The following is a 23,008-nucleotide window of genomic DNA, read 5'->3' as shown; positions in this document are numbered from 1 at the left end:
GAACTTGTACTAGAAGAGGTGGGGGAGGCAAATTAAAGAAAGAACACGGACGAACGTTTTTCCCCTTTCCCCCCCGTCCCCCAAGATGTGAAAGGAAGGTCCGACGGCCAGATCCCCAGCGGCAGCGTGCGGCGCCGCGGAAGGAGGCGCCAAACTGCGGCAGCAGCCGGGGCAGCGCGGAGCGGGGGCGACGTGGGAATTCTCGGGCGCGGGACTCGCCGGACCATGGAGCTCGATTGCGCAGGCGCCTCTCAGCGCGGGGGATCCTGGGCAGCATTCCCCGCAGGACCCCGGGAGTCTTGAGAAGATGACTTTGGTGGAGAGAGAGGGCTGCGTGTGGCTCCTCGTGCTTAGCTCGGTGTTTGTGTGCAATCTCCTTAAGCTTCTCCTCCCCTCCTTCTCCTCTGTCGTAAGTACCCGATCTCCAGTTCCCAGGCTTCGGGGGGCCGCGGTGGGGAGTGGGGATCCCGAAGCTCCTGCCCCTCCCCCCCACGTTAGGCCGGAATGGCCTGGAGAGGGCGGCTTCAGTTAGGCGTCCGTGACCCCAGAGGCCGGAGGGAGAGTCCGGGAGAGCTTATGAAAGGTGCCGCCGCCCCGTGCTCGCAGCGTGCTTCCCTAACGTGCGCTGGACGGCGCACCTGGAGGAAATTAAGTGAGCGTGGCGGCGGTCACTGCCTGGGGCAAAGTGTGGCAGCAGGAAGGGCTGAGGCGGGGCGCGCATGGGGCCGGCCCTCCTGGAAGTGACACCGCGTGAGGCCAAGTCCTGGGGGAGCTCTCCGGTGGTCTCCCGCGGTCCGCGCGGCCCCCCGGGGAGACCCTTACCGCTGTTACCCGCCTGTTGCAGAAGTGGTGGCGTGCCCAGGAGGTCCACTTCTTTTACACAACCTATTTTTAAAGTCTCATCTCCTTAAACGGGTTGATACCGAGCTCTGGGGGGCTTTTAATGCTAGGAGAAGGAGACAATAAAGAGTTACCGATGTTTAAGGACAGGTTTTGTCAGACCCGCTGCCTTCGTAAAGTTCTTTTGACAGCAGTGAAGGATGGATTGAAGCCAGCCAGATTAAGGACCAGTGAGGAATCTACTGCCATAGTTCACAAGAGAAGTTAAAAGGATCTTATAAGAGTACTGGCCATGTGCCGTGGAGGAAAGAAGGTAGATGTGAGGGATACGGAGGCGCAAATCCACCAGACTTGACCCCTAATTGGATATTTAGGGGAGAAGAAAGAGTTGGGAATGGCTGTTTGTGCTGTTAAAAACAGGGAAGTTGGAAGGAAGTGCATTAAAAGGGAATGAGTGTCGTGTTGGAGATGACTCCTGGGACATTCAAATGCAAAGATCAGCATTGCGCTAGGCCACTCATTTCTCTGGGCTTCGTATTTCTCATCAGTCAGAAAATAAGCTCTTCTTGGGCAGGGATAGGTTTTTGTATCCCAAGCATCCGGCTCAACACCTTCCACTTAGGTAGTTAGCAAATGCTTATTGAATTGATTCTGTGAAACAAGGTGGATTATTACGTAAGCTTTATAAATGCATTTTGTTTTTATCAGTTATGTGTCCCATCTTCGCACCATTTCTTAAAACAGAGGAAACAGGTAAGTAAAACTAACTGGTCACAAGTAGTTTCCCACCTCTTGATAGAAAGGAAGATTTTTTTTCCTCATTTTTTTTTCATGACCAAGATGGGTCATTACAATTACTTAGCATTTGGTGTCTTTTCAACTCTATCATTGTAGAAATGGCTTATATTCTGGTTCCACTTTACTTTGCATCAGTTCATTCAGGTCTTATGTTTCTCTGAATTCCTCCTATTTGTTGTTTCTTGCAGCATAATACATAATATTGCGTGATATTCATGGACCACAGTTTGCATACCTGTTCCCCAAACTGTGGATGTGTGCTTGTTTAAAGTTCTTTTACTTCCACAAAAAGAGCTACCATGAATATTTTCGTATCGTATGGTATCTATTTTCTTGGACCTCTTTAGGGTTTATGCTCAGGAGTGAGAACTCTGGATTAAAGGATATGCGCAATAGACAGGTTTGTAATTGCTAATTCTTTTATAGAATGACTGGACCAATTCATAGCTCCACCAGTAGCGTGTTAGTGTGCCTTTCTGCCTCTCCAGCATTGACAATTTCCATCTTCGGTGATTGTTGCCAATTTGCTGAGTCCCCAAATTATTTTAATTTCTATTTTTCTTATTGCCAGCATTCTGAATAATCTTTCATCTACAGCTCTGAACTTTCGTTGGGAGTAATATTTCTAGAAAACAGCACAAAAGTAAAAAATACAATTACTGATACATTAAACCTATGGGAATTCGGGGTTACCAAAAAGTACCAAAAACTGTAATCTTTCACTAGAGGTTGCTGAAAATATACTTTTCCGCATACAGCTCTTTATAATAAAATATGATAACATGTACTTTTCCTAATATAGTAGCCGTGAAATAACTCATAAAATGCAGTACACAAAATAAAATTGGTAACATGCAAAACATTTTTCTTGCTAGCAATTCCCTGTAATTCTGTGACCTTTTGTGCTAACATCTCAATAAAACAAAACCCAAAAAAGCATTGATTTCAGATGATAATCACTTATCCTAACGCATGAAATTTATGCTACCAAAATACAGCAAAGATAATTATTAAAACTAAAACATTTTTTAACCTGAATCTTACCTTCCACAGTGTCAGCTGGCAGTGTGAGAGCATTGTACTGTATACTTTTTTCCTTTTTGTGGTTACAGGAAATCACCCAAACTCTGCCCACAACAGCTGCAGGTATTACGGCACCTTTATTTTCTCACTAAGCTACATCACTGTATCACTGACTTGGCACACTTGGGCTTACAGCCCAAAGGATTGACGCTATCTTTGGGGGCGAAATTGTAACAAAAACCTGAGGCAAACAATGAAAATATGCAATGAATGCACAGGTTCTCTTTGTAACAAGTAGGTGAACAGGACCAGTGAAATGCTAGTAGGATGCTAGCTGCTCCACAGACTTGTACATATCATGCCTCACAATTTTTTCTCTGCTATGCATAATCCAAATGTTCATAGTTGCTAATGAGAAAATAAAGATGAGGTTACTCATAGTCAGAAGAATGCTTGAAGTCTCATAAGTTAAACAAGGGAAGGTAGAGGACTAATTGTAGGTGTTGATAGTTTGTGATTCTTCTTTTGAAAATTTTGTTCCTGACCTCAGTCCAGTCCATGATCTACTTGCTGTTTGCTATGCTTGGAATGCACCTACTGATTTTTGCCTGTTAGAATCTCTTACTTCTTTCAGAGCTTACTTCAAGTGCCATCCTCTTGGGAAATTATAGCTTGTGTGTATATATGTTTCCCCCTACCCTTTCTACCCCCCCATCCCTCAGCATAAGCTCACTGAAAATTGAAAATGTTTTTGTTTGGTCTTTTTATACTGGCACTGGGTGGAATGTGATAGGTGATTAATAAATGCATCTTGAATTTAATTGAATTTTGACCAAGGGGAAGCTAAGGTAGATATTGTTAAGGCCTGTAAATATAAACTAAAACATAAGCAAGTATCAAACAGAATCTACCTAAGCATAGGGAAAAGATTTTTTTTTTATTTTTCGTAATTAAAAACTTTTAGGTTGAAACATTTCAGTTTTAAAATTTTATTAAAAATAACTAATTTACACTGAACAGGGGCATTAGAAAATTAGCTAGTTTCTGTAGTTGGACTTTCTCATAATATACTAGAAAACTGCCTTCTCCCCCTCCCCAACCATGTTTACTGTATTTGACTGTGGAGATAGTCAAGTCAATAAACATTGCTATATGCTAGGCACTGTATCAAGTTCTGGGGTTGTTTGTATCCCCAGTTATTTATATATAGGGATATTTGCCCAGAAAGGCAGAACAGAAAGAACAAAACAGAACAAAATATTCCATACTCTCATAGAGTTCAGAGTAATAAGAGACAACATGCAAACAGCTGTGTACAAACAAGACATAGATGTATATCTGTATGTAATAAATTGGAAAAAAACATAGAGAAGGCTCTAGCAATAGGGGATCAGGAAAGCTTCTTGTAAAAGGTAGGATTTTAGTTGAGACTTTACAGACGCTAGGGCAGCCAGGATCAAGGGTGAGGTTGAAAAGAATTACAGATTTGGTGGACAGCAAAAATTGAGGAATAGCACGGAGGCTGGTGTTGCAGAGTATGTGGAGGGGACTAAGTAATAAGATTAAGGAGAGGCTAGAATATGTTTTTTTTTTTTTTTTTTTATTAATTTTTTTATTTTTTTTAATGTTTAACAATCACTGCCATACATTTGCGATTTTATCCCTCCCCACCCACCCCCCACTACCTCCCTCCCTCCCCACGACTGCATACAATTCTGTATAGATTCTACATATACTTTCCTATTGAGTATATTATCACTATCGTCATGCTATGTAGTCAGACTAAGATAAATGAAAGAATCCGTATAACAAATCAGAACATGATACACAAACAGATACACATACACAAACATGATCTGCTACATTATGTGAGTGACTTCCATATTTCTCTCTCTGAGTGTGGAAGGCTTTTTGCCTTGAGGTCCACCATTGGGATTTTTTTTTTTTTTTTTCAGAAGTTCTTGTGTTATTACAAAAATCTAAGTCTACCAGAAAAAACTCTCACACACTGTGGTTGTTGCTGTGCATAAAGTTCTCCTGGTTCTGCTCCTTTCACTCAGCATCAGGTCATATAAGTCCTTCCAGGCGAGAGGCTAGAATATGAAGGATTTTTAAAAGCCAAACAGAATTGAATGTTTTATTCTGGAGGTAATAGGGAGCACTGGAGTTAAGACCACAAGGAATTGGCCACAACTTGGGGAGTGGGAAAGTGAAGAGTTAAGTATCACCAGAGGTTGTGATACTTCTCTTTCTTTCTTCTTCTCCTACCTGATTACCATCTTCATCCAGGTCATACCCACTAACTGGTCATATCTATTAACTGGGCCTTCTCTCTCTGTACTGTTTCTCTTGGTGATCTCATCAGCTCCTCTGGATTCAATTATCATTTCCAGGATGATGATTCTCAGATTTATTTATCTAATCCTAACCTCACTTCTGACCTCCAGACTCACATCTCCCATAACTGATAACTGGCTATTCACCATCTAAAACTGGATGCCTTTGTAGACATCTTTACAATGTATCCAAAATTGAACTGTTTATATTTCCCTCCCAAACCCTCCCCTCTTACAGATTTTCCTGTTGCTATGGAGGACACCATCATCTTCCCAGTCACTCATACTCACAACTTAATCCAGTGCACGGATGATGGTCTGGGAAGGAAGTGAGTGGTGGAGGGACTGGAGGTCATGGTAAGGCTAAGATTTGTCAGGCACTGGGAAAAATAGATAGATTGTGACCAGATAAGGGAGTTTCAGTGTCCAGTGGGAATGCTGATGAGTGATAGGTCAGGGGATAAGGCTAACTCTTGTATGTAGCTGAAGTGGGGTGGAAGAGTAGGTCATGGGAAATAAGGAAATTTGAGCAACTAGGAAATTACAGTGGTTGAAGCAGCATCAGTTTGTATTTTGAAGTGATGTAGTATAAGAGGAAAAGGAGTTGAGGAAGAGAGAAAGACTGTGAGTCAGACACTGAACTCATTAAGTAAAGGATAATATCCTGGAGATTGAGAAATAAACATCTACCAGAATCTTGATTGGATGATAAACATAGATTGAACCTCAGAGTAGAAGAGGTTACTGAGTGATGATGACAGAGGGAGAGCCTGCAAGTTGGGGAGCAAGCAATATTGCAACTCTACCACAACCAGTAATTTGGGGGAGATGCAACTCTACCACAATCAGTAATTTGGGGGAGAAAAGGAAAGGGGTGAGTGCAAGTGTAGTCAGGTTTGGAAAGGGTGGCCAGGGAGCCTATCATCAGGAGAGAACCAGGTCTCAGTGAGTACAAGAAGATGAAGTACTGAGAAGGAAAAAGGTTTAAGGTGATAGCAAGCATGTCAGTTATTGAAGAGGCATTCCATAGAGCACATAGGAAGGATTGGGCTGCTTTACACTGAGATGTTGGGGAGGATATGGGTTGGGGTAGATGGCAGATGTTTCAATGACAGCCATGTGTTGGTAGAACTTTGATTTACTTGAAAACACTGTAATTTTTCTTTTTTCTTTAATATTTTATATTCCCCCAATTACATGTAAAAACAAAAGAAAACTAAGAGAATTTTTTTTTTTAAAGTATGCTTCAATCTGCATTCAGACCCCAGCAGTTATTTCCTCTGGAGATGGATAGCATTTTTTGTTATAAGTCCTTCAGAATTGTCCTGGATCATTGTACTTCTGAGAGTAGCTAAGTCATTTACAATGGATCATTATACAATATTGCCATTACTCAGTGCAATGTTTTTCTAGTTCTTCTCATTTCACTTTGCATCAGTTTATGTAAGCATTTCCAGGTTTTTCTGAAAGCATCTTGCTTGTCATTTCCTATGGAACAATAATATTCCCTCACAATCACATACTACAACTTGTTCAACCATTGTCCAATTGGTGGGCATCCCCTCAACTTCCAATTCTTTGACACCACTAAAACAGCTGCTTATAAATATGTTTGGATCTATATAGGTCCTTTTCCATTTTTAAAATTTCTTTGTGTTATAGACCTAGTGTGGGTATTGCTAAGTCAAAGGGTATGCATGGTTTATAGCCTTTATTGCTATTGCTAAGTCAAAGAGTATGCTTGGTTTTATAGCCTTCTGGAAACAGTTCCAAATTGCTGTCCAGAATGGTTGAATCAGTTCACAACTCGAGCAACAATGCATCAGTGTCTCAGTTTTCTCTATCCCTTTCTTTTTGTCATTTTCCTTTTCTACCACATTAACCAATTTGATAGGTGTGGGGTGGTACCTCAGAGTTATTTTAATTTTTATTTCTTTGATCAATAGTAATTTAGAGCATTTTTTCACATGACTATAGATAGCTTTGATTTCTTTGTCTGAAAACTGTCTGTTCATATCTTTTGACCATTTATCAATTGGGGAATGACTTTGTATTTTTATAGATTTGACTCAGTTCTCTATGTATTTGAGAAATGAGGCCTTTATCAGAGAAACTTGCTGTAAAATCTTTTTTCACAATTGCAATTACTGTGATTTTCCTCCATTCTGTTTTCCCCCGTTTCTTCTGCTCTCTCTTTCCTTTCTTGCCGTCTATCCTCAAAAGTGTTTTGTTTTTGACTACTACCTTCCCCAATCCGCCCTGCTTTCTATCAGCACCCACAACCCTCTTGCTTCCTTCCCCTCATACTTTTCCTATAGGGTAAGATAGACTTTTTTATACCCAACTGAGCATGTATATTATTCCTTCCTTAAGCCATTTCTAATAAGAGTAAGGTTCAAGTGCTCTCCCTGCCTTCATCATCTCCCATCTTCACCTCCTCTGTAAAAGCTCTTTGGTGTCTCTTTTATGTGAAATAATTTACCCCACTCTATTTCTCCCTTCTCTTATTGCATTCCTCTTTCTCACCCTTTAATTTTATTTTTTAAGATAACATCCATCACATTCAAGTCGGACCCATTGCCGTCTGTCTTGTTTACTCCTTTTACCTGTGCTAATAATGAGAAAGTTCTTAGGAGGTACAAATATTATTTTCCCATTTAGGAATATAAATACTAACTTTATTAAATTCCTGCTAATTTCCCTGTTTATCTTTTTATGCTTCTCTTGATTCTTGTATCGAAAGTCTTGATTTCTATTTGTCAGATTTTCTATTTAACTCTGGTCTTTTCATCAGTAATGCTTGAAAGGCATTTCATTGAATATATGTTTTTTCCCTGAAAAATTATACTCACTTTTGGTGGGTAGGAAATTCTTGGTAGTCATCTTCCTTTACCCTCCAGAATATCATAGTCCAAACTTCCTTATCCTTTAATGTAGAAGCTGCTGAATCTTGTGTTAATCTGACTGTGACTTCACAATATTTGAATTGTTTCTTCCTGACTGCTTGCAGTATTTTCTCCATGACCTGGGAGCTCTGGAATTTGGATATAATATTCCTGGGAGTTTTCATTTTGGGATGTCTTTCAGGAGGTGATCAGTGAATTCTTTCAATTTCTATTTTACACTCTGGTTCTAAAATATCAGGGTAGTTTTCCTTGATAACTTCTTGAAAGGTGATATCCAGGCTCTTTTTAAAAAAGTTATGACTTTCAGGTAGTTTAGTAATTCTTAAATTATCTTTCCTGGATCTATTTTCTAGGTAATTTGTTTTTCCATTGATACATCTCACATTTTCTTCCCTTTTTTTCATTCTTTTGACTTTGTTTTATTGTTCCTTGATGTCTCATGGAATCATTAACTTCCACTTGCCCAATTCTAATTTTTACAGAATTATTTTCTTCAGTGAGTTTTTGTGTCTCCTTTTCCATTTGGCCAATTCTACTTTTTGAGGAATTATTCTCTCCATTGGATTTTGGTGCATCTTTTACCATTTGGCCTATTCTGTTTTTTAAGATATTATTTTCTTCAGTATTATTTTGTGCCTCCTTTACCAAGCTGTTGAATCATTTTTCATCATTTTCTTGCATCATCGTCTTTTCCAAAATTTTTCTCTGCCTCTCTTACTTGATTTTTAAGCTTTCTTTTTAAAACTCTTCCAGGAATTCTTTTTTTTGGGTCTGAGAACAGTTCACATTTTTCTTTGAGATTTTGGATATAGCAGTTTTGACTTTTTTGTTTTCTTCTGTCACCATAGTAACTTTCTGTGGTCAGGTTCTTTTTGTTGTTGTTTACTCATTTTTTAGCCTATTTCTTTACTTTTAGCTCCATGCTAAAGTGAGGCTCTGCCCCTGAGGTAGAAGAGGAACTGTCTCAAGTTGCAGATCTTTCTTGCTGCTACTCTCAGACGTATTTCTGGGGATCTGTAAGTTTTCAGTTCTTCTGAAGTGGTATGATTTAAGGAGAGGTGTTGTCACTGCTCTCCAGGCCTGTGCTGTGGTCTGTGAGTGACTACAGACATTTTTCCACCATGGAACTATGACCAGGGTCCCCAGTCCCTAGCAGCTACAAGCTGTGGTGTGCTAGTGTTCCTTCTCACCTTGGGACTGTGACCCAGGACTTTGACCCAGATCCATGTATGGGCAATGCAACAGAGTCCTGTGCCAGCAGAGGGACTTCGATAATCTCTTTCTGACCAGCTGTTTGACCCTGTTTCCATCTGTGGGCTGAAAGCCCTGGAACCCTCCATTGCCTTCACTGATTCATTTGCCGCCCCCAAGATCTTCTGCTGTTTTGCTAAGGTTTGACTTGCACTGGACTGTGTTCCATTCTCATCTGGGTGCTGTAGACCTTTCCTACTGACCTTCTAAGTTGTCTGGATCTAGAAAATTGCTTCACCCCATCCTTTTAGGGGTTCTGCTGTTACAGAATTTGTTGTGAAGTGTTATTTAAAGTTGTTTGAAGAAGAATATGGGAGAACTCAGGTGATTCCCTGCCTTTTGTCCACCATCTTTGCTGTAATTTTTTTTGGTAGTTTTTGAGAATTTTTCAGTAAAAATCACTTAACATTGATCCATTACTGGACACGAACTGTGAGAAGTTCAAAGATAGGAAGGCACTATATATACCAAAATTTTCATGGCACCACTTTTTGTGGTAGTAGAAAACTAGAATAAAGTGGATGCCTATCAGTTGGGGAGTTGCTGAGTAAATTGTGATACATAAAAGTAACATAATATTGTACTGTAAGGAATGACAGATATAGAATTCAAAAAAACATGGAAATACTTGTTTGAATCTTTCTTTGCAGGTCCATAACCAACCTTTGTGGTAGATAGAACTTGCAGAGCACTATATTTACTGACTATAATAATGTAAATGAAAATGCTGAAAAACAGGTTAACTACTAATTAACTGTAATGACCAAACTAGAAAATAGATAACAAAACAAAGGCCTCTCATTTTTGGGGTGGGGTCTGTGGATAAGGGAAGGACAACTGGTTGCAAAGTGTAGTACATGCTCTGTAACTGTTAGGTACATGCACATGTAGGTTTTGGTCAGTTAGGTTTTTGTTTTTTTGCTTTTGTTGAAGGAAGGCTCAAGAGTGGGGGGCAGTATGGGAAAGTGAACAATATATTTTATAAAAGGCAGCAATGTTTATTTTTAAAAAGATCCTGAGGAAATTGTTTTCACTAATTTTCTATTTTTTTGTAATTGCAAATAACAGTTCTTTATTTCTCTTCAAAGAGGCAGGTAGGTGGCTCAGTGGATACAGTATCAGACCTTGAGTCAGAAAGACTCATCTCCCTGAGTTTAAATGTGGCTTCAGACACTTGTTAGCGGTGTGCCCCTGGGCAAGTCAGTTTCCTCATCTGTAAGATGAACTGGCAAAAAGAAATGGCAAGCTACTCCATTATAATTGCCAGGAAAACCCCAAATGGGGTAGTGAAGAGTTGGATATTACTAAAAAATGACTGAACAATAACACAATTTTTCTTCTGTTTGTTTGTCTTTACTGCCTGTCTTATTTGGATTTTGAGTGTATTTATATTTTCAAATTCAAAATGTAAAAAACTTTGATTCTGTTTAATTCCTTTTTTGATAATCATGATATGTGCTATATAAAAAAGTGGTTTATGAGAGGATGCTACTCATAATGATTTTTGATTGAATAGTATTTTAAATATTTTTTTTTGTCAGATATCCAAGCTGCTACAAAAGGATGTAGACCAAGAGTCCCAGATGAGAGCAGAAATACAAACCATGAAACAAGACCTGTCAGCTATTAGCATGATGGATGAATTTGCCAGATATGCCAGACTAGAACGAAAGATTAATAAAATGACTGATAAGCTTAAAACTCATGGTATGTTTTTTCAGTGTGCTTATAGATAATTTAGATTGATACCTTTTATGTAAATTTTTCATTTCTTGTACAGTTCATGTGAAAATTTCTAGAATGATTATGAATATTTTTTTCCTGGGTGGCCTTTTTTAGTACTAGTAGAAATTTTAAAAAGGAAAACAATTCAGCTAGAAACAGCACTTAGGATTCTAGTGCACTCCTGTTTGCCAAACACTAAGAGGAATATTTCCAAAACTTAGCTGGCTTTTTAGTCCAGCATAGAATCATTCTGAATAAAATAATTTTATCCAGACAGAAAATCTCACGATAGATTATTCGGAATCTTTGTTATACTTCCAGGTAGATGCTGAAGGTGAATATTTACCACCAAAATAACGGTATCATGTACAGATTTGCTTGGTTAGCATGAAGTTGAGTGAGGTATTATGACAACTCTGCCATGAAGAATGTTTTCTGCTGTGAGCTTATAATAAATTGCCTCTTTTCCTATCAATGGGAATGTTAATCAAAATAGCAAATAAAATTATAAAATGTCTTCAGGTACAAAATGAATCTCATTTAGAGTCTGTAGATTGAAGGAAATTATATAAGGTCGCATTTGATGGGAATATACCAGATTTATTGTTAAGGAGGGAAGGGTGAGAGTAACAATTCAGAATTTTAAAATCCTTAAATATTAAATCTTTTTAAAAAAGAAAACTTATTTCCATCTACATAAATCGCCCTTATTCTACCTTTTTCCTTTCAGTGAAGGCACGAACAGCTCAATTAGCCAAAATTAAATGGGTCATAAATATTGTCTTCTACATATTGCAGGTAAGCATTCTTTGGTATTACTTATTTTGTAATCTTTGGAAACCTTAAAATATGTGCTATTATTTAATATGTACGTGTAATTAAATCTGTTTTTTTCTGTGTACATATACATTTATATATGTGTGTCTATATAACATTTCATATACAAACTGTCCCCCAGGATAGCGGGGCAAAGTGTAGTACATTAATGCTAACACTCATTTGTATCATTTGCATCTTTCTTTGCTACCATGCTGAGGATTCTTCTGACTTATTGCTCTGAAATCTATACATAGGACAAACTATAGTGTAATGGGAAGAGACTTGGATCTGGAGTCTTCAGTTGATTTGAGTCCTGGCTTTGTCATTTATGAGCTGTATACTTTACACAAATTGCTTTACGTTTCAGGGCCTTCATCATTTAATGGGCTAAGGATTTGTCAGTTTACTTAGATGGTAGAAATGAAAACATGGTACAGTGGAGCTCAGTCTAGACTCAGAATCTGAATTCACATTTCAACTTTGCTACCTACTATTTTTATAAGTCATTTAACCTCTTGGCCTCAGGCTTCTCATCTTGTAAAATTAAAGGATTGAACTAGATGACCTCTACGATTTTCTCTATCACAAAACTTTTGATCCTGTTAAATCAGATAGCATCTTAGAAACCGATGGCTTTGAAACAGAGTTAGTCTGCTTGGCCTCAGGAAAGATGATGTTTGTGTTTAAAGCTGTCTTGTCACCAGTGAAAGTGGGATCAGATGCTACTGTAACAGTTGAGGCTCAGAGGTAGAGTTTCACAGAAATGCTTTAATGACTAGCCAGAATGAGTTTCATACACTATGGTAACTAGCATGTAGTGCGTTAAGGTTTACAAAGCATTTTATGTATGTTATCTCATTTGATCTTCATAATAACCCCGTGAGGTAGGTGCTAGTATTACCCTCCTCATTTTACAGATGAGAAAACAAGTACGTATAGGTTAAGTGACTTGCCCAAGGACACACACAGTAGGTGTCTGAGGCAGGATTCAAATTCAGGTCTTCCTTAAGTCCAGGTCCTGCACTCTATCCTTTGCTCCACTTAGCTGTCCAAAAGAGCATATAGAACTAGATCAGAGTAGAAATTCCACAGATCAATATAGAGAACTATATATCTATATAGAGAGCTGTAGAGAACTCCAGAAGATAGGTGAATCAGGTTTATTCCAGGAACTATGTTGCTGAGTGCCAAGTACAAAAAATGAAATAATCCCTTCTGGCAACCTCTATCCATGCAAGATGACCTGAATATCAGAAGAATCTTTGTGGTGCACATGGCAAAGTACCTCCCTTGTTCAGGATGGTTAATGGCCACATCAGAACTAACAGGCTGAGGAAATTGTTGAGTAGAACTACAACTTGTTCTCTGCAAGTAGTTCCATACCCTGTGATGAGTCTGGGTGGGAGGTTTTGGCAGAATGAAAATTTCACTCTTCTTGGCAAATGCGAAGGCCAGTGTATTTTCTCTCTTAGGCTAAAAGTCTTTAGAGCTTCATCTGGCATCTATCCTAGATAGAGATGAGATAGAGGCAGAATATGGGCTATCTCTCCTATACCCTATACTAGCTATGCTATTCTGTGACTAGACAAGTGAAAAGTCTACTATCATTCAAATGAAACTGCTTTCTTCAAAAATACTGATGATTTCTCAGTTGCAGAATTCAGTGTTCTTTTCTGTCTTAATTCTTGACTTCCATGCAGCTTTTGACATTACTGTCTACTTTTTCCTGCATTGTCTCCTCTCCCTTGACTTTTGTGACACATCTTCCCTGATTCTCCTCTTACTTGTCTGACCATTCATCACCCATATTCTGTCCATTTTAATTTCCAGGCTTTGTCCTAGGTCCTCTTCTTTCTTTACACATATTCTCCTGGTGATTTCATTAGCTCCCATGGGTTCAATTAGTCATATTCAGGTAACTCCCAGGTCTTTACAAACACAGTCCTAATCTCACTCCTTCGTTCTAGTCCCATATTACCAATTACCCACTAGACGTATTCAAGGCAATATGCTACCTTTTCCTCTCAGTACTTCCAGTCCTCTTTCCTCCAAAGAAACCCCCATCCATCCTTTGAAACCACTCTTCCTTATATGTAGTGTATACCAAAAGTCTTTGGGCAATTTCAGCTTTAATAGCTTAACATACCTTTGAGTAACCCTCTACTGAGGGTACCACTAACTTTCTCATTGTTTAGGTTCACAGTCTCAGTGTCATCTTTGACAATTCTTCCTCATTCTTTATGTCCACTTATTTGCTTTTCTTGTAGATTCTTCTTCCATGGTACATTTTGTTTTCATCTCCTTTTTCTTGAGTACTTCATCCCTCTTACCTGGACTATTGTGCTAGCTTCCTAATTGATGATATCCCTGCTTCTAGTTTTGCCATTAATTCTAGCCTCCATTTAGTTGCTAACTAATTTTTCTAAATCAGACCTCTATTTTCACTCCTCAAGAATCTTAAATGGCTTACTATTATTTCTAAAAATATAATGTAAACTATTATGAACTCCTCGTTCTGTATTTAAAACTTTTCACACTCTGGTGCCAATCTACCTTTCCAGAATTACTTCACATTTCTTCCATTTATACCACTTTATTTGTTCCCTAAACACAGCAGTCTGTCTTTGTGCTTTTGTGCAGGCATGTTCCCCCATAGATGGGAGCTTGGAACAGTTTCTTTCCTTTCCTCTGCCTCTTAAAAACCTTAGTTTCCTTTGAGGCTTATTTTTGGGTGTCACTTCTTACTCAAAATCTCATCTGACAGTCTTCTGAGAATAGAGCCAAGATGGCAGAGTAGAGAAAGCGCTCAGCTGAGTCCTCCAGACAGTTTTAAAATAATGCCTCAAATCATATTCTGGAGTGGCAGAGCCAACCAAGGGTCAGAGTGAGACATTCTTCCAGCACAAGAAAACTTGGGAGTTACGAAAGAGAAATCTATGGCATGGGTGGAGGATGGCCTGGAGCCCACTAGGATGAAGCATCAATGGTGGGATTATGTTGTGGTTACAGAAGGAGCAGCAGCTTTGGAAGCTCCCAAGCCAGAGATGGTAAAGAGACCTGGCAACTGGTGAAAAGAAGACTATGCTAGCTCTAGATGTAGAACTCATCCCTTTTTTGCAACTCCATTGCCTATACCTACTTTGTCTATTGCCTACTTTTGGGTCATAGTTCAAGGACAGGGAGGAGCACTTTAAGAGGGAATGAAGGCTCGGACGGCAACTCTTTGGCAACTCCATTGTCTGTACCCACTTCTGCGTCATAATTCAAGGGCATGAAGGAGCTCTTCCGTCAAAGAAGCCATGTGGGGTAGTATTCACTTCTGGTCGAAAGGGATCAAAGTTTCCCAGTGGGAAATGTAAGATATTTGATCTTGACAGTTTAGCACATTTTATGAAATCAAATTAGGCTCGAGTTTTACTCTTAGGAGATAATTATTTGAGGAGAGTTTGAGAGAGAGCTTTTGACTTTATTTCCAAAACCAAATCACGTGTGTGTGTTCTAAATTTGAGAGAAAAAAATAATGTGGTTTGTCTGTTAAATAAAAGAAGTCAAGACACAAAACACAAAAAGATAACAAGAGGCATTAGCTATTTTGGCTGTACATCAGTTATAAGCAGTAATCCCGGCACAGATTGGCATGTATTGTAGCAAAGTGGGATGGTTTCATAGAAGGCTGTATGACAGTAAAAGCAACATTGTGCAGTAGTCAGTTATGATAGACTTAGGTCTTCTCAGCAGTACAGTGATCCAAGACAGTTCCAAAAGATTCCTGGTGAAGAATTCAGAGAACTATGGAGTCTGAATGCAGATGGAAGCACACTATTATCACTTTTTTTTCTTTCTCATGGTCTTTCCCTTTTGTTCTGATTCTTCTTTTAAAGCATGACTAATGTGGAAATATATTTCACATGATTGTGTGTGTATAACCTATATTAGATTGCTTGCTGTGTTGGGTAGTGGAGAGGGGAAAGAGGGAGGGAGAAAAGTTTGGAACTCAAAATCTTATTAAAAAAAAAAAAGGCCCAGCAGCAAGAAATAGAAAGAGAAATCCCATTTAAAGCTAGGGTAGACACTATAAAATATTTTGGAGCCTATCTGCCAAAACATCCCGGGACTATATGAATACAGTTACAAGACACTTTTCCCACAAATAAAGTCAGATCTAAGTAAGTGGAAAAACGTTAGTTGCTTGTGGGTTGGCTGGGCCAATATAATAAAAATGACAATTCTACCTAAATTAATTTACTTATTTAGTGCCATACCAATCAGACTATCAGATAATTATTTTCTAGAGCTGGGAAAAATAATATCAAAATTCATCTGGAAGAACAAAAGGTCCAGAATAGCAAGGAAACTAATGAAAAGAAATGCTAAGGAAGGTGGCCTAGCTCTACCAGATCTCAAATTGTATTATAAAGCAGCAATTATCAAAACCACTTGGTACTGGCTAAGAAACAGAAGGGTAGATAAGTGGAATAGGCTAGGTACTCAAGACACAGTAGGCAATGAATATAGCAATCTCCTGTTTGATAAACCCAAGGACCCCAGCTTCTGGGATAAGAACTCACTGTTTGACAAAAATTGCTGGGAAAACTGGATAAAACTGTGGTGGAAACTAAGTATAGACCAATGCCTGACACTGTACACAAGAATAAAGTCCAAATGGGTACATGATCTAGGTATAAATATTGATACTATAAACAAATTAGTGGAGCAAGGAATAGTGTATCAGATTTATGGAGAAGGGAAGAATTTTTGACTAAAGAAGAGATAGAAAGCATTATGAAGTGCAAAATGGATTAATTTTGGTTACATTAAACTGAGAAGTTTTTGCTCAACCAAATCCAATGCAACCAAGATTAGGAGGGAAGCAGAAAACTGGGAAAGAATTTTTGCAGCTAGTGTCTGTGATAAAGGCCTCATTTCTAAAATATGTAGAGAACTGAGTCAAATGTACAGAAATATAAGTCATTCCCCAGCTGATTAATGGTCAAAGGATATGAACAGGCAGTTTTCAGAGGAAGAAATTAAAGATATCTGTAGTCATGAAAAAATGCTCTAAATCCCTATTGATTAGAGAGATGCAAATCAAAACAACTCTGAGATACCACATCACATGTATCAAATTGGCTAACATGACAGAACAGGAAGATGATAAATGTTGGAGAAGATGTGGGAGAGTTGGAACACTAATTCATTGTTGATGGAGCTGTGAGCTGATCCAACCATTCTGGAGAGCAATTTGGAACTATATCCCCTTCCCCCCCCCAAAAAAAACCCTACAAAAATGTGCATACCCTTTGACCCAGCAATACCACTTCCAGGACTGTATCCCCAAGAAATCATAAAAATGGGAATGGGTCCCATATGTACAAAAATATTTATAGCAGCTCTCTTTGTGGTGGCCAAAAACTGGAAATCAAGGGGATGCCCATCAATTGGGGAAATACTGAATAAATTGTGGTATATGAATGTAATGGAATAGTATTGTGCTATAAGAAATGATGAACAGAAAGACTTCAGAGAGGCCTGGAAAGACTTATATGATCTGATGCTGAGCAAAAGGAGCAGAACCAGGAGAGCTTTGTATACAGCAACAGCCACAGTGTGTGAGGATTTTTTCTGGTAGACTTAGAACTTTATTGCAATGCAAGGACTTAAAAAATTCCCAGTGATCTTTTAAAGGCAAAATGCCTTCCACATCCAGAGAAAGAACTATGGGATTCAATTGCAGATTGTAGCAGATCATTTTCTTTTGTATTACATGTTGGTTTGTTATGTGATTTCTCCCATTCATTTTAATTCTTCTATATAACATGACTTAGGGTGAAAATGTATTTAATAGGAATATATGTGTAGAACCTATATAAAATTGTATGCTGTCTTAGGGAGGGAGGGTGAATATGGGGGGGAGGAAGGGAAAGAAAAATTCTAGGTTGTATGGTAGTGATTGTGGAATACTGAAAATAAATAAAAAATAAAAAAAGAATGTTTAATTGGAAAAAATAAAATAGTAGAGAAAGAAAAAAGCTGTATGGACTTTATGTGTAGTTGGCTTATCTGTCTTTGTATAAGCATATTAATAAGCTTATTTTAATAAAACCTGTTCATAAATCTTTTAAAAATATTTTTATTCATTTTGAACTTAAATACAAAAAATCTAAAAAAGAATATTTCCGTGTACACAGCATAACATAGAAAGGGGATTCAATATAAAACCATAAATTTCCATTTCATACTATTTTAAAAACAAAACTATGTAATAAATACCCCATGTTTTCAAAACTATTCTGCTTTTCTGTGCTTCCTTCTAAGTTTTCTTTTATTCTCTCTAGTGCACTTTTCATTTTTTTCTCCCTCCCCACCCCATCCTAGAGAGGGCTACTATTAAACACAAATATGTGTGTACGTACGTGTGTGTGTACATACACACGTATGTATACAGACATGCACACATACACGTACATATACACATGCATATACACGCATATGTATACACATGTGTGTTTATACATATGTGTGTATGTACCCACACATAAAATGTATATATGTGTGTATAGAAAATGTATATGTAAAAACCATTCTATACATATTTTTATATATCATTCGTTTCTCTGGAGGTGGATGGCATTTTCCTTCCTAGGTCCTTAGTTGATTTGAGTATTTATAATACTGAAAATGACTTAGTCATTCAAAGTTATTCTTTGAACAATATTGCTGTTACTGTGTACAGTGTTCTCTTGGTTCTGCTTATTTCATTCAGGTCTTTCCATGCTTTTCTAAAATCAACCAGCTCATCATTTCTTACAGCACAGTAGTATTCTGTCACAATTATATACCATAATTTGTTTGACCATTCCGCAGTTGACGGACATCCCTCTAATTTCCGGAATTTTGCTACCACAAAGAAAACTGCTATAAATATTTTAGAACTTATAAGTTCTTCTCCTGTTTCCCTGATCACCTTACGAAGTAGATTTAATAGTGGTATTATAGGGTCAAAGGTCATACATAATTTTATAACTTTTGGGGCATAATTTCAGATTGCTGTCCAAAATGTTCAGAGTTCACCAACAGTGAATTGGTATCCCAGTTTTTCTACATCCTCTCCAACATTTGTTGGACATATAATTGGACAAAGTAACTCCTTATAATTGCTTTGATTTCATCTTCATTAGTAGCATATTCATACTTTTCATTTTTAATACTAATGATTTGGGTTTTTTCTCTCTTTTTAAAAATCATTAATCAGTGGTTTATCTAAGGATTTTTTTGTCATAAAACCAACTCCTAATTATATTTATTAATTCATTCATTGGTTTTCTCACACTCAACTTTATTACTCTCATCTTTAGTTTTTAAATTTCCAAGTTGGTGTTTAATTGGGAATTTTTAATTTGTTCTTTTTCTAGTTTTTTAAAAATTTCAGGCCTAGTTTATTGATGTGCTCTTTATTTTATTGATGTAAGCATTTAGAGATGTAAATTTTCCTCTGCTGCTTTTGCTGCATGCCATGGGTTTTGATATGTTGTCTCATTATTGTTATTCCATAAATTTTAAATTAAGGATGTATTTCACTTATCAGAATGTTTTTTTCCCAAGGCTTTATTGATGATTTCACTTATATGGAAGTATTATTCTGACCCTGTGACTGTGCTACCAAGTAAATGGATAGCTCCATTAGAACGTTTAGTGGCATTTCCTACTGGAGTAGCAGGTAATACCCTTTGGTAAACAATCTAATCCTGGATAAGGAATAAAGTCATTGGCCAATGGAGTAGATTAGCTGCACAATTTACAGAAATAAATGACTACAGTAATCTAGTGTTTGCTAAGTCACAAAATCCAAGTTACTAGGACAAGAACTCTCTGTTCAGCAAAAACTGCTAGGAAAACTGGAAAGGAATCTGGGACAAACTGGGCATGGACCAACATCTCACATTGTATACCTAGAAAAGATCAAGATGGGTACATGGTTTTGACATACGGATGATAGCATAAGCAAATTAGGGGAGCATGGAAAAAATTTTTTGTTAGATGTTTTTATAAGGGAAGAGTTGGTGACCAAAAAAGAGATAGAGAGGATCACAGGAGGTAAAATGGATAATTGTGGTTACCTTAAGTTAAAAAGGTTTTGTACAAAAATAGTGCAGACAAAATTAGAAGGAAAGCAATAAGCTGGGAAGAAATTTTATGGTAATTTTCTTTGATAAAGGTGTCATTTCTCATATAAATAAGTAATTAAACCAAAATCGTTTGATTATACTGTGTTATTGTTATTGTATTAATTATCCTATAGGTTCTGCTCACTTTACTCTCCATCATTTCATAAATTCCCTCCTTTCTCTGAAATTTTCCCTTTTATAATAATTTCTTATGGCACAGTAGTATTCCCTTACATTCATATGTAAATTGTTAGTTTTTTGTTCTTTGCTAGTACACAAAAGAGCCACTATAAATATTTTCTTGCATATGAGACATTTTCCTCTTTTTTTGACCTCTTTGGGGTATAGGGCCAGTCAAGATATTACTGGGTCAGAGGGTGTGCACAGTGTAGTAACTTTGTAGGCATGGTTGCAGATTGCTTTCTAGAATGACTACCAATTTGTAGTTCCACCAACGATGCATTAATGTATCATTTTTCCCACAGCCTCTCCAACATTTGTCATTTTCCATTTTTTGGTCAATCTTACCAATCTGGTGGTTATGGGGTGGAACCTCAGAGTTGCTTTAATTTGCAACTGTCATTGCTTTGGAGCACTTTTCCTATGGTTGTGGATAGCTTGGTTTTCCTCCTTTAAAAACTTCATATCATTTGACCATTTAGTAGTTGGAGAATGGCTCCTATTAGACATTTGAATCAACACCTCATTTGTACTAGAAATGAGACCTTTGTTAGAGAAACTTGATGTAAAGATTTTTTTCCCATTTAACTGTTTCCTTTCTGTTCTTCATGCATTGGTTTGCATTTGGGGAAAACCAAATTATTTTAATTGAAACTTTTCCTGAACAGTCCAGAATAACTTAAGACTTCGGGGTAGTAATTGTATGTTAGAGATGTGACACATTGCTGCACATATACATATGTATAGCGTATGTATATATGTATGTATGTATACAGATATCTCTCTCGTAAACTGTGAATAAATAAATACACCCATACATATGGTCAAGGCCTATGTATTTTCTAGGGAAGGGAACTTTTCTACAAGGAAATTTCCTTTGCAAATGAAGCTAGGCAAATAAATGTTCTGCATCCTATAGTTTTAGATTTTTGCTTAGGGCACTGAGAAATTAAAGTGACTTGCCCAGAGTTGTGCAGACATAGGTCTTGGACTGTTATCTTGGGTCACTTATCCACTATGCTATATTGCTTTTTATTGCAGTTTTGGTTTCTCAAATGCTAATGCATAGAGGATTTCAACATTAAAAAAGTATTGGAACAAACTGTGAAGGATGCCTTTTTACTACATTTATTTAGGAATATAGACCTTTGATAGTATAAAAACAAATAATTTGATAATACTAAAATATAAATTTATTCTTTCCATGAAAAATTTGGTTTATTTCAAGTTAGTTATAAATCCAGTAGTGATATGTCTAAAATTGTCAGCATGTTATATGTATATTCTTTCTGTCATTTTTCAGGTGGTGTTGGAATTACTTGTTGGCTTGTCGTCTGCAATAAAGTTGTGGCTATCATGCTTCACCCTTTTAGCTGAAAAGAAAAATGAATGAATGCCAGGATTTTAATTACTTTTCCATTATCACAGTTAAAAGTCTGGTTTTAAGGTTTTTCTTTTAGAGCATACCTTTTTCTGGAATGTAGGTATACCAAGGCTAAGAAAAACTTGTTTATAATTGTTATAATCGAAATAGAATAATTTAGTTCTGACATCAATAAGTCCAACACTAATTTGTTTTCGTTAATAATGGTAGTATTTATGAGACATTTATTGCAATTTAGAAGTGATTTTTTTTGTCACTACTGTTAGAAAAGTAGGTGTTTTTAAATTGCCATAACAGCACTATAAAGTATTGTTTTAAATTCTAATTTGCTGATGGAAATGACTCTTAATAACACTAGTACTAAAACATGATATTTATTTTTTTAGTCTGGTCCTACAAAATATATTCAGTATTACTGAAAACATTCTTATTATTGACAAAACTCCACTTTCTGTTGTGGTAGTTGTTAGTGTTAAATGTTTGCCTATCTGTCTTTTCTCTAAGAGGTACAGTGGAGATTAACTATGTCTAGCTTATTGTTAAAAACAGTTAGAATTTCATTATTTTTATAAGTATTTGCTATATGTTGTTTTGTGCATGAACTGCTTTTGTATGTGAACGCTTTATGAAATTTATCTTAATATTTAGACCGAATTTAATATTTATGCTCATAAAATAGCCTTGTTCTGTTAATAAAAAAAGTTAATTAAGCTCTGTTTAAATTATTAAACCAGATTCCTTTTGGACTTTGTCTATAAAACAACATTGTGTTAAGCTTGTATTATTGGCTTATTAGTAACTTAAAGCTTTTTTCAGAGGTTTGTTTGTAGTAGTCTTTACTTGACCAACATTTGTTCATTATGCTAAGTCACTACAGTGTAGCTCATCTTTATGTGGGGTTGTATCATTTACAAAGTACTTCCCTTACATCAACCCTATGATATAGTACAAATATTATTATCTTCATTTTGTGGATGAGAAGAATACTTGTAGACAAATGTTGCAGTTGGGACTTGAACCCAGGGAATCTGAACATCAAGCTACAGTGCTAGAGTGCTCTTAGTTTTAGGGTGCCATGTGATTACCATGAGCCAGGAACTGTGTTAAGTGCAGAGGAAAGCAAAAACAGCTCCTACATTCAAGAATCTCATATTCATATGGAAGAGACAACATGAAACTAATTAGGTACATACAAGATATGTACAGAGTAGAAGAAGGTAATTTGAGAGGGGAAGACACTAACAGCTGAGGCAACCAGAAAACATGTCCTGTAGAAGGTGGGATTTAGGTTGAGTCTTGATAGAAGCTGGGGGAGATAAGAGGAGATGAAGGTACAGTCATTCTAGGCATGAGGGATAGGCAGTGCAAAGGCATGAAGATGAAAGATAGTGGTGTGTTCCAGGAACTGCGAGTAGCCTAATATAAGTAGATTGTAGTATGTTTGGTGGGGGGGAGGAGCAAGGTATAGAAGGTTAGAAAGGTAGGGAGGAGCTTTAAATGCCTAATGGAATTTATTATCTTTAATCCTGGAAGAAACAGAGAGCTATGGAAGGTCATTTATTGGATAGGGAAAGGAATGAC

At 37.3% G+C, this 23,008-nt stretch overlaps 1 protein-coding gene across 2 annotated transcripts; it reads left to right on the top strand.

Annotated features, from left to right (window-relative positions):
* The first annotated feature begins 276 nt into the window (after positions 1 to 276).
* On the top strand, positions 277 to 22,190 carry GET1 (guided entry of tail-anchored proteins factor 1). Of its 2 annotated transcripts, none has more exons than XM_072614801.1 (5): positions 277 to 409; positions 10,696 to 10,861; positions 11,610 to 11,677; positions 19,301 to 19,415; positions 21,347 to 22,190. In XM_072614801.1, the coding sequence occupies exons 1-5, from the start codon at positions 308 to 310 to the stop codon at positions 21,418 to 21,420; spliced, it is 525 nt and encodes a 174-aa protein (XP_072470902.1). In that variant the 5' UTR covers positions 277 to 307; the 3' UTR covers positions 21,421 to 22,190. The 2 variants fall into 2 exon arrangements, with proteins under 2 accessions (XP_072470902.1, XP_072470903.1); XM_072614802.1 differs by lacking the exon at positions 277 to 409 and adding an exon at positions 5,336 to 5,354.
* The last annotated feature ends 818 nt before the right edge of the window (positions 22,191 to 23,008 follow it).

Source organism: Notamacropus eugenii, chromosome 5 (assembly GCF_028372415.1).
Source record: "Notamacropus eugenii isolate mMacEug1 chromosome 5, mMacEug1.pri_v2, whole genome shotgun sequence".
Lineage (NCBI taxonomy): Eukaryota > Metazoa > Chordata > Mammalia > Diprotodontia > Macropodidae > Notamacropus > Notamacropus eugenii.
The sequence above is the reverse complement of the archived record's forward strand: the minus strand, read 5'-3'. Positions and strand labels throughout refer to the sequence as shown.

Bases quoted from the DNA above. Each gene is read 5' to 3' on its own strand.
- GET1 (XM_072614801.1), top strand. From the start codon at position 308: ATGACTTTGGTGGAGAGAGAGGGCTGCGTGTGGCTCCTCGTGCTTAGC. The intron at 10,862-11,609 runs GTATGTTTTTTC...TTTTCCTTTCAG, and splicing joins TGATAAGCTTAAAACTCATG to TGAAGGCACGAACAGCTCAA. The intron at 11,678-19,300 runs GTAAGCATTCTT...TTTTTTCCCAAG, and splicing joins TTGTCTTCTACATATTGCAG to GCTTTATTGATGATTTCACT.